At 44.0% G+C, this 12,480-nt stretch overlaps 1 protein-coding gene across 2 annotated transcripts in view; it reads right to left on the bottom strand.

Moving 5' to 3' along the window:
* Positions 1-4,453: 4,453 nt before the first annotated feature.
* Positions 4,454-12,480, bottom strand: part of usp43a (ubiquitin specific peptidase 43a) — a 69,746-nt gene continuing 61,719 nt past the window's right edge. For both annotated transcript variants that reach the window (XM_061679469.1, XM_061679470.1), the window contains 2 exons: positions 10,506-10,667; positions 4,454-9,267 (listed from right to left, as the gene is read on the bottom strand). In XM_061679469.1, coding sequence (XP_061535453.1) covers positions 8,252-9,267; positions 10,506-10,667 — 1,178 coding nt within the window. In that variant the 3' untranslated portion in view covers positions 4,454-8,251. The remainder of the gene's footprint in view (positions 9,268-10,505; positions 10,668-12,480) is intronic.

Here is a 12,480-nt window from a genome sequence, read left to right as displayed (position 1 = left end):
ATCGGTCGTGGCCCGGGTTAACAACGGGTTAACAACGTCCGGTGCCGTTAACCTGCAGGGCGCCGGTGGAAATTCAGCGACTGTTGGTCGAAGTCGAAGAAGAAGAGATGGAAAGCGGGCTCTTCGGCAGAAAGAGAAGAGGAAAGCACAGAGCCTACAACTGAACGTGAGGACTTTGAATGTTGGGACTATGACAGGAAAATCTCAGAAGTTGGTTGACATGATGATTACGAGAAAGGTTGATATATTGTGTGTCCAGGAGACCAGGTGGAAAGGAAGTAAGGCCAGAAGTTTAGGGGCTGGGTTGAAATTATTTTACCATGGTGTAGATGGGAAGAGAAATGAGTCGGGCTTATTTTAAAAGAAGAGTTGGCTAAGAATGTCTTGGAGGTGAAAAGAGTATCAGATCGAGTGATTAGGCTGAAACTTGAAATTGAGGGTGTTATGTGTAATGTGATGAGCGGCTGTGCCCCACAGGTAGGATGTGACCTAGAGGTCAAAGAGAAATTCTGGAAGGAGCTAGACGAAGTAGTTCTGAGCATCCCGGACAGAGAGAGAGTCGTGATTGGTGCAGATTGTAATGGACATGTTGGTGAAGGAAATAGGGGTGACGAAGAAGTGATGCGTAAGTACGGCATCCAGGAAAGGAACTTGGAGGGACAGATGGTGGTAGACTTTGCAACAAGGATGCAAATGACTGTAGTGAACACTTTTTTCCAGAAGAGGCAGGAACATAGGGTGACCTACAAGAGCGGAGGTAGAAGCACGCAGGTGGATTACATCTTGTGCAGACGATGTCATCTGAAGGAGGTTACCGACTGTAAGGTAGTGGTAGGGGAGAGTGTGGCTAGACAGCATAGGATGGTGGTGTGTAAGATGACTCTGGTGGTGGGGAGAAAAATTAGGAAGACAAAGGCAGAGCAGAGAACCATGGGGTGGAAGCTAAGACAGGACGAGTGTTGTGCAGCTTTTCGGGAAGAGGTGAGACAGGTTCTCGGTGGACAGGAGGAGCTTCCAGAAGACTGGACCACTGCAGTCAAGGTGATCAGAGAGGCAGGCAGAATAGTACTTGGTGTATCTTCTGGCAGGAAAGGAGAGGAGACTTGGTGGTGGAACCATACAGTACAGGAAATCATACAAGGAAAAAGGTTAGCTCAGAAGAAGTGGGACATTGAGAGGACTGAGGAGAGGGGAAAGGAATACATTGAGATGCGACACAGGGCAAAGGTAGAGGTGGCAAAAGCCAAACAAGAGTCATATGATGACATGTATGCCAGGTTGGATACTAAAGAAGGAGAAAAGGATCTATACAGGCTGGCCAGACAGAGGGATAGAGATGGGAAGGATGTGCAGCAGGTTAGGGTGATTAAGGATATGTTGACTCGTGCAAGTAGTGTGCTCGGTAGATGGAAAGAATACTTCGAGGAGTGGATGAATGAGGAAAATGAGAGAGAAGGGAGAGTAGAAGAGGCAAGTGTGGTGGACCAGGAAGTGGCAATGATTAGTAAGGGCGAAGTTATAAAGGCATTAAAGAGGATGAAAAATGGAAAGGCAGTTGGTCCTGATGACATTCCTGTGGAGGTATGGAAGCATCTAGGAGAGGTGGCTGTGGAGTTTTTGACCAGCTTGTTCAGCAGAATTCTAGCGGGTGAGAAGATGCATGAGGAATGGAGGAAAAGTGTGCTGGTGCCCATTTTTAAGAACAAGGGTGATGTGCAGAACTGTGGGAACTATAGAGGAATAAAGTTGATGAGCCACACGATGAAGTTATGGGAAAAAGTAGTGGAGGCTAGACTCAGGACCGAAGTGAGTATTTGCGAGCAGGTATGGTTTCATGTCTAGAAAGAGTACCACAGATGCATTATTTGGCTTGAGGATGTTGATGAAAAAGTAGAGAGAAGGTCAGAAGGAGCTACATTGTGTCTTTGTAGATCTAGAGAAAGCCTATGACCGAGTACCCAGAGAGGAACTGTGGTACTGCACGCGGAAGTCTGGAGTGGCAGAGAAGTATGTTAGAATAATACAGGACATGTACGAGGGCAGCAGAACAGCGGTGAGGTGCGCTGTAGGTGTGACAGACGAATTTAAGGTGGACGTAGGACGGCATCAGGGATCAGCCCTGAGCCCCTTCCTTTTTGCAGTGGTGATGGATAGGCTGACAGATGAGGTTAGACTGGAATCCCCGTGGACCAGGATGTTTGCAGATGACATTGCGATCTGCAGTGAAAAGGTGGAGGAACAGTTAGAAAGATGGAGGCATGCACTGGAAAGCAGAGGAATGAAGATTAGCTGAAGTCAGACAGAATATATGTGCATGAATGAGAGGGGTGGTGGGAGAAGAGTGAGGCTACAGGGAGAAGAGATAGCAAGGGTGGAGGACTTGAAATACTTGGGGTCAACCGTCCAGAGCAATGGTGAGTGTGGTCAGGAAGTGAAGAAACGGGTCCAAGCAGGTTGGAACGGGTGGAGGAAGGTGTCAGGTGTGTTATGTGACAGAAGAGTCTCTGCTAGGATGAAGGCCAAAGTTTATAAAACAGTGGTGAGTCCAGCCATGATGGACGGATTAGAGACAACAGGAAGCAGAGCTGGAGGTGGCGGAAATGAAGATGTAGAGGTTCGCTCTCGGAGTGACCGGGTTGGATAAAATTAGAAATGAGCTCATCAGAGGGACGGCCGAGGTTCGATGTTTTGGAGACAAAGTTAGAGAGAGCAGACTTGGATGGTTTGGACACGTCCAGAGGAGAAATAGTGAGTGTATTGGTCGAAGGATGATGAGGATGGAGCTGCCAGGCAAGAGAGCGAGAGGAAGACGATTGGTGCGATTGTCAACCAAGAAGCCGATTGCCCTGGCTGCTGTAGCTATATTATAATAATATACAAAAAGAGGAAACTGGTGAGAAATAAAGGAGACAGTAAGGCTGTTGGCCCTTCATTGATTGCACTCAATGAACGGCCTTTTTAAGCCATAGGTAGGTATGCAATTCTAAATAAAGTATAATAATAAAGTAATAAAGTATTATTGTAACACAATATATATGCACTGGAAATCGCCGAATTAAATGTTCAAAGTGTGCATAATGTTACAGTGGGTTAAACTTTTTTTTTAATCCACTATAGTACATTTGTTAAGTACAGTTCAGCTGTATTTAGCTTGATTTGAGTCATTAATTAATGAAGTTGTTTTTTCCCCTCCATATTTAAGCGCAGTGTTAATGTTGAAACTAAGCATAATGTTAATCGGGGTTACAATATTACACTTGCAGTCTATACTAACAATATAGTGTAACTTTTTAGGAATAATGCCTCAGTCTATTTTTTAATCATGACGAAACTTCTATATTGTGATGTTGGTCTTGTAGTACTGGTAAAAAGTTTGACAACCGTAGTGGAACTTTTGTACACGTGTAGTTATTGTGCTGGCCTCCCAAAGTGCAAAACAGTAAATATGAACAAAATGTGGCAAAAATACAGCAAAAAGTCAAAAGTACTACATCAACTGTACACCAAATGTTTAAATGAATAAAATAAATATTCATTTGTCAACATTTTGAGCAGATTCAGTTTTTAATAGACATGATCCCACATTGTCCACTCACAAATAATGAAAAAGAAAAAAAGGTTATTATATAATTTCTATAGTCACCTGACCGAGGAATCATAAAACCATTCAACATGATGTGATGTCATAGAATGTAAAAGTATAACAAAAATAGTGAAAGGATGCAAGGTTGTCTTCGTGGTTGCAGATATTGACTTCAGCTGGTTTTGATTGGTAAAGAAAAAAAAAAAAAAAAAAAAAAAAAACTGATTTGAACTTTGTGTTTTATCCAAAGCGATGAATATAGTCACTCGGATGCCTTTTTCCTGGTGGAGATTTGCCACACAGGCACACAGCTGGACGAGATGGAATAGTTTCGGAAAATCCGATTCATTTTTCAGCCTCAAACTGTGCACGGACCAACAAGAAAGTGAAGAGGTCGTGCTGGAAAAAGAGGAAAAGGATGAAAGGCTGGCTTTTAAGCGAGGTTGCTCTATAGATTGATTCTTGGGCTCCAACTGTGTAAAAGCAAAGGGGATAAAAGTTTCAAGGATTTGTACGTGAAATACATGCGACGTTTGGTTTTGGAGATGCTTGTATTGGCACATTTTTGAAAACGGACGACGTGTACCCTGGTAAGAATTGTATTTATTTTTTTTCCAGGATTTTAGGGGACCTGAACACAAGCCACCTGGGTGCCTCCCGGAAAGCTAAAAAAACAAAAACAAAAAATCAGCTCCTGAAAGTCTCAAGTTGAACAAGTTCTGATTGTAAATTTGGATTTTCCCCTGTACTGTAGGCCACCACGTTGTGCCGCAACATACTGGCCAGAACGCAGCTCTACTGGATGCAGATACATCATCAGAAGAAGAGGCAGAACAAAATCAAATATATATAAATAAATTCAAAGAGAAATAATATACATATATTTTTATTCATATTAGTGGAAAAATAAAGTTATACAGTACAACTCAATGTGATCCTCACACAGTCAATGACAAATCTAAGATCTGTACAGGCAAGAGAGCTTCACGCTTTAAATTACACATCCACATTTAATTACATCTCCCCCGCACACATGATGTACAGCAAATTTGAATGATGAGGGGGGGAAAAAATTAAAAATACAAATCTTGCATATTAAATGCTTGTGTTACAAAAGAAGTGCCCAGCTTGTAAACAACGTGAAGCGTACAATCCTTAACTGGGGGACGTGGGGAACTTTGCTGGGGCCATTTCACTTACTTCAATGAAGACCATTAATAGAGTTGCAAAATTCTGCCAAATTTTATCGTGTAAAAGTCAACTTTCATGGGAATTATCGAGAATGAATAGGAATTGGCAATGAATAATCCATTTTCCGAGCCGCTTATTCTCACAAGGGTCGCGGGAGTGCCGCAGCCTATCCCCAGCTATCATTGGGCAGGAGGTGGGGTACACCCTGAACTGGTCGCCAGCCAATCGCAGGGCACATAGAAACGAACCACCATTCGCACTCACATTCACACCTACAGGCAATTTAGAGTCTTCAATCAACCTACCGTGCATGTTTTTGGGATGTGGAAGGAAACCGCAGTGCCCGGAGAAAACCCACGCAGGCACGGGGAGAACATGCAAACTCCACACAGGCGGGGCCGGGATTTGAACCCCGGTCCTCAGAACTGTGAGGCAGATGTGCTAACAGTTAGAGCGTTAGAGTTAGAGTCTATATCTTGTTTACAGCGCTTGTCCTTATTCGGGTCGCAGGTCCGCATTAGCCTAACCCAGCTGACTTTGGGGGAGAGGCGGGGTACACCCAGGACTGGTTGCCGGCCCCATTGCACATATGGACAAACAAGCATTCACACCGAAAAACAATTTAGTCTTAAAGAAAACTAATGTATGTTTTTTTGGAGTGTGGGAGGAAGCCAAAGAACCTGGAGAAAACCCACGCAAGCACTGGGCAACTCCACACAGGAAAACCGGAGCCCGGATTCGAAGCCCCAACATCAGAACTGGGTTAACCGATTTCCAAATCTTATGGAAACGTACTGAAAGCTCACTCGATGTTCCTTTTTCAGTGGTGCCTTGAGGTACGAGTTTATCTCATTCAGTTTCACGGTCCTCAGTAAGTTGCAGTTGTAGTTGTTGTTTTCGGAGAGGATAATGAATATATGCTTGTAAGTATTGCTATATTATCCGTCTACTGTCAAATACCTGTTGCTTCTAAAACCACACCTATCGATTTGCGTTTTGCGTTGTTTGTTAGCATTAAGCTAATGGGACTTATCTAAGGCAATGTAAACCTCAAGTGGGAGTGGCAATTAACAACTTGAAGGCTCTTTTTTTGTTTGTTCACTATCTGCCAAACTGCTGCTTGTTGTGAAATGAGTTGACTTCACTCCCAACATAACAGCGCTGGTATCTCAGGTTTTTGCTTGCAAGTCAAAGTAAAACAATTGGTCTATCTTGAAAAATTTCCAAGTGAGGTCATTTGTATCTGCAGGCACCTCTGTCTACTGTTTCATACCTTTCATCCATTTTGTGCTCATCTTTCAACTGTCAAGAAAATAAAGTGCGATGGTTTGGTGTTTGACTCCACTAACAATGAGTCGGCGTCCCATTGGTTGCACATCTCTGGAGGCATTTGGAAAAATTTTATGAGAGCGATTGTAGTGCTTCAGCGGATGTTGACACAGGGGGAGGGGAAACAAAAACAAAAAAGGCTGTGCTGGGAGTCTGAATGAGTTTTTGTCCCTCTAGTCACTTGGTGTCATTAAAAAGGACAGTACAGTAACGGGAGAACAAAGTCACGGTTGGGTTCTGGTCCCCATTAACCGCGAAAAACGAGGGATCACCGTACTGGGATCACCACTGTATATATCTAATATCTAATGTATATATTCTTCTCATTCAGGTCACATGTAAGCAGGAGCCTATCCCAGTTGACTTTGGAGCAAGACACGGGCAGCGGTGTACACCCCGGACTGGTTGCCAGCCCATTGCATATATAGACAAACAAGCATTCACAACCACAATCACACCAGTGGACAATTTAGTGTTGTCAATGTACCAAATGTGAATGTTTTTGGAAATTGGGAGGAAGCCGAAGTACCCGGAGAAACTCCCCAGAATGAAGGCCGGGGCCCGCATTCAATCCCAAAACATCAGAACTCTGAGGCAGACGGGCCAACCACTAGTTACCGTGCAGTACCTAACACATTTAACAAATAATTCCCTCTGGCGAAGTGACGTCAATGATGGTAGCGGTTGATAAATGTAGTTCGATGATTCACGGATGGAAAAACATGGCCGGGCCGCTCGTTAGCTTGAAGGTGAGTGAGCTAAAATGGGGCATATTTGTCAAGCTTTGACATTTGAGGCACACATGCACAGCGGAGACAGCTGTCAAATCAGCAGTTCAAAGAAGGGGAAGTTTAGCAATCTGTCATTCAGCCTCCACAGCCATTAGTTGCTTCCGTGGGCTTTTCATGTAGACAAGCGTTTGACGAGCGAATAGTTTTATCCCAGTGAAAATACCCTCGCCATTCTGAGCAATGAGTCATCTTCTAATGGGACAAATCATTCACTTAAAAGACGTTCAGCAGCAGCATGAAGAAGGATTCAGTGAAAAACTGAAGTGAGATGACTTAGCTAACATTAGCTGCATGGGCTAGCCGCTACATGTGAAAGGTCACGCAAAATTGTTTTTACAGTTTACATTAGTGGGGTACTTGTCTTTTTTTTGTTTAGTTTTTTTTTGGTACCTTGCCATATTGAGGAAAATTGACATTTTAATGCCCATGAAGTGTGAATTTAAGCAACCAAGTAAATTATTAAATTAAGTAAGTTATCTGTCTCTTTCTGAAAATGTGTTTGCGTTAGGTGTTTGCGTTAGGTGATGTGTCCATATAGCTTCAGCGTTTCTTACACTTCTTAGTGTAAGAAACGCTTTCATTGTCTTCATGGGTTATCGCTGTGGGGGGAAAAAATGCATGTCTTAAAATATTGCTTGGACAGTTCACGATTGGCCCGGTTTAATTTTTACTCCCATTATTCCATATGGGAGAAATGTTTTTCGAATCCCCCAAAAGTTTACTATGGAGGTTCCACTGTATAACGTGTGGTGTAATTAATAAAAGTCATGAAGGTTAAGTGTTTAGAAGTGGACAAAAAGTATGAGAATTAGGGCGTAAGAAAGAATATGCTGCGCCTGAAGACGTTAACACACAGTGACAATTCTTAAAATAAAGCACACATGCCCGCCATCGTTTGTTCGGGAATGCAAACCAACGTCGTCACTACTTGAGAATGAAAGCGTTTGTCGAACCAACAAGGAGTTGAAGTTAAATAGCCGTGGTCAATTAGCAGCATTAAAGTCATTGTACATTCTCTTCATTAAACACAATCAGTGTGTCGTGATTGCGAGCAAACTCCACTAATAGAATTTGGATGAAGTGGATTCAAATAATAATAAGACACATATGTGTTGGGTCGGTGGATCTGCTATCAGTGCGGTGTGCTTCCAGTGCTCAAAATACATATCAACACAACACATTGTCTCAACTGCATAGAAGTTGCTCAGGCACTTTTCGAGTAGTCCACATTATGTCATTCTGCGCTTTGTATCGAAGAGTAGAAGCTTTGTGTGGTCCATTCCAGTTAATTTGAGTCGATAATTGTGCTCTATTGCTTTGATTTCACAGAGCTTCAAGGCCCTTCGAGGCGTCCTCGTCAGAAGCTGGACTCTGGAACGTTCTTTTTGCGTCCCAGAGAAGTGGTGCTGTAGCAAGGCCTCGGCAGGCTCCCGTAAGACGTCTTCGGGTCGGTGGGGCTGCGGATCTGCGTCGAGGGCGCCGACGTGCCGTTGCGCTGCAGCGACGCCGTCCTGCGGGCGCTCTGCTCCGTCCTGGCGGGGAGGCTGGAAGAGCTCTGCGAGCGCTTGATGTCGGACGAGCTTCGCCCCGCTTTCCCGTTTGAGAGTTCTTCGCCGTGAGACTTTCTCCGCTCGCCTCCGGCCGCTCCGTTGGCCAACCACAGCCCGGACCTTCTGCCGCCGTCCTCGGACCTCCTGGAGTCCTTGTCCCTTCTCAGGAAGTTACCTTTAAGAAAAGACAGGAGTCCCTCGTGGCTCTTGGGCTTCGCACCGCCTTCGTTTGCACCGCGGCGTTCCCCGTCCGTTCGGTCGTCTTTCTGTCTTCTGAGAGTGCCGCCGAGAATGCTGGAGGTGCTCGAGCTACTTTGAACACCAGAACTGGATGCTTGCTTCATCTGAGCTTTGGAGGAGCTCTGCCTCTTGGAGTCTTTTCTCATTGTAAGAGTGTTACTACTGCCTTCCTCTCTTGGCGGGTTCTCTTTTCGGCGGCGTAAGCTGGATGTTTGATCTGATGGCCTCCTCTGGCCCTCTGGCACTTGTTTAGATTCATCTCCTGCTTTACCCACACAACTGATCCTTCCCACACTAGAGGATCTGACCGCTCGGCCACCGTTCGCTTCCTTGACGCTTCGAGGTTCGTTCATTAACGACTCTATCGGATCCTTGGTGCAGCGAGGCCGTCGACCGGACTCCAAATACTGGACCAGCTCTACTGGCGCAGGGTCTCGAACGTCTGGAGGCGACGGGTCAGGTTTTCGTCGGTCTCTGGAACCAAGCGACCACCGCAAGGGTAGCACCTTGTTTAAGGTGTCCTTGTTCTTGTTGGGTGCCCTCATGCTCACACTCCTCACCAAAGTTCTGCTCTCAAAGCCCCCTTAACAGTGACAACAGAGAGGAGAATACTTTAGTACAAGCACCAATTCGAGACGTTATTGAAATACAGTGCCCGGTACCTTGACTTACAAGTCCACCAACTTTTTCAGAGTAACCATTTTGCTTGGTTGATTTTGAAGCCAAAATCTTTGTCACGAGCAAGCGAGCTTCAGATACGCCGCCACACGAGTGAAGTAAATTGGTTTTGTACTAGATGTAGCTGCAGTTCGATGCCCTAGTGCTGTTAGCAGTAGTGGTGCCGGTAGCTGGAAATCCGGCGCAAGTATTTACGCGTGAGGGCTCGCAGCACTGGATGAGCCAAGTCGTTGAACAGATATGTATCAAACATCCGCCTGGAGTTAGATTGTTTGGTTTCAGACAACCCTGGATGCTTGTTTTCGCCAGTGTTGTGCCGCGAGCTCGGAGAGGCTGCAAGGACTAGAAGCTCCGGGGCTAGCCGCGATTCGGTAGAAACGTAGAACAGCGATCTGAATAGAAGGGAATTTTTGACAGATACACTTTAATGGTAGTCAACTGGAAACTGTGTTACAGTGGAATTTACATGGACACAATTCTTCTCTTTTTGCTTCTAAACACCACGACATTGGATTTGAAATGTGCTTCAACTGCAGAATTTCCACTTTAATTTGAGGGTATTTGACTTAGTTGTACCGTACGGTCTGTCCCAAAACCTATGCTCGCGAAATGCTGGTCTTTTGCTGACTCAGAGACCCAGAAAGCTGAAGGTTTCTCCTTTCCCCAATTGAGGGGAAATAAAGTTTTTCCTTGCCCGATTGGGGGGTTTAGATTAGGGGATGTCATCAGCCATTGCCAACTGTGGGCCTGTGAAGCCTTTTGAAACTCTTTTGTGATGAATGGCTCTACAAATAAACTGGACATCCAAATCAGGTCAAGGTTGCATAGTTCCCACTTTTTAAGGGTCCAAAAGTAATGGGACAAATTAAAAACCAAACCAAACAGTGACTTTTTAATTCTTGATTACAAATCCTTCGCATTCATTATTGGCTCTTGAATATTATTTGAATTATTTACCACAACGCACCACACATCCAGAGCAGAGTTTGAAGTTTGAAGAGAAAGTGATGCTGTATGCAACCCAGAGCCTTCCTGAGCACAACTTGCTCAACAATTCAACATTGATCCAAAACTAAGCCTCACTGGAGACACAAATGCCCATCAGTAAACACCTCCCCGCTACCTAACACATGGCACTCTCACCTCCTTCCTCTTTAGGAGTGTTCTCCAGGAAGACGGGAGAGTCAGGGGAGTCGGGAACGGAAGACGGGCAGTTGGTGGACGAGCGTGACACCAGGCTGCCTCTCTTGCTCTCTCCTGTCAGGCGGATTAACCAGTGGTCTGACACTGAAGAACTTGTCGAGCCTGAGGGGGGACAACAAGGCAGCGAGGGAGGAAAGTGTGACACAATCCTTGCTGGAACATTCTGCATCATACTTTGGAGACTTCAGGAGCGGCTTAAGGTTTAGCGACATTATGTTTATGCGGGCTCTGCGCCGAACTTTTGACACCAAGTACCACCTCAAACTACACTTGGCTCTCCAAGTAACACCATAATGACCAATATTAAAATACAGTCGTGTTTGAAAACAAACATATTGAAATGATTAAATGGAAATGTACTGTTCTGGATTAAAAAAAAATGAATTGCAGGCATGGTAATATTATGCATCATCTAAACATTGAATTCAGTCATTCTTTCGCATACCACTAGAGGGAGACCGCATACCAGTAGAGGTACTCGTACCACACTGAGAATCACTGATCCACATCAAATCATGAGCCACAAGACTAATTCACACATTTACAAAATAAATAAATAAATAAATACAATTTTAAAAAATAACACAAAAAAAACCTTGCAAAAATACAATATTTTTATGCCGAGAAGAAGGAAAATACACAGGGGACCCTTGTTGTACTCCATTGTTGTTGTTTATAAACGTGTGCGTCATGTGCAAACTGAGCTCTCCAGTACTGGACAGTGGAAGAGTAGCCTTAGACTGAATGGTTTCCAAACGAAATTTGAACTCTGATCGGCAAAACAACATTTGGCTGTTAAGCGAAGAATTTGACCTTAAAAGACAAGACCAGGTGCGTACAGTAAATAAGGAAATGAAAAGCTTTACTGTAAATTTGATATTTGCTGAACGCGAGTGCTCATTCCAGAATTTTAATTATGTCCAAATTTTACTTTTCATATAGGAAAAACAGAGATGCGCAAGTGAATTAGTCACATTCACAGAAGTTTATGTCACATACAGTATATCACCCTTTTTACAGAGAAATGCGTGTGCAAAAACATAATTAAAAAAACAAAGATTGTCTCAAAACTAGTATAGTACCCATTAGTAGCTGCTAATGTGTGCGGAGCATTGTGTGCTGTGTACATCAAAAGGTCAAGAGTCACAATAACGTCAGTATTCGTTACTTGGGAATATTCAAAGCTTTACCACCAGCAGTGATTACAAATGAATCAGGGAAATGCATTTTAACTCACGTTTGCATCCGGTGTCAATTTCAATTTCGTACAGTTTGCTTTTTTTCCCAGCATTTTGTTTGCATTAAACAGAGTCACACAGCCCTGTCGATGCATTTTAGGATGTGGCAGCTTTGATTTGCTTTGACGCACGAGAGAAGGACCAGTATCTTAGCAACTCACCGGCGGAAACTAGACAACTAGCGACTACTTCCAAAAGAGACATAGCAACTGACTTATGTTCACTCTTAAGGCATAACAAAGTAGAGGTGTATTGCAATTTTTGTGTTTCCCCTCATTGAAACGCTTAGCCATTTTGAAATAATGGACTTTTTCCTGCACGAAAACGCAAGGTGAGATTGCTACAAAGCAGAGAGGTCACAATGCCATGGCATTGACCCAAGCACTTGGCCGGAGGGTGTTTACTTTCTCAAGTGCAGACTGGGGGTGGGGGGTATTGTTTTTTTATATAACAACGACAACAATAGTACCAGGATATTAGAATTGACGTCGAGTGGAGTTTAAAACAAAACAAACAGGACTTATTGTGGAGAAATGCTGAGAAACGTCACGAGTCGAATCAACTGTCCAGTCTGAGCTGCGTTGCATCGAGGTATTTGCGCAGAATTCGCAAGGAAAGCAGAACTATCGCGGCGTCATTCAAAAATTAAATCAATAAATCAGCCTTTCTGTACCTCG

This window comes from Phycodurus eques, chromosome 6 (genome assembly GCF_024500275.1).
Source record: "Phycodurus eques isolate BA_2022a chromosome 6, UOR_Pequ_1.1, whole genome shotgun sequence".
NCBI lineage: Eukaryota > Metazoa > Chordata > Actinopteri > Syngnathiformes > Syngnathidae > Phycodurus > Phycodurus eques.
The sequence above is the reverse complement of the archived record's forward strand: the minus strand, read 5'-3'. Positions and strand labels throughout refer to the sequence as shown.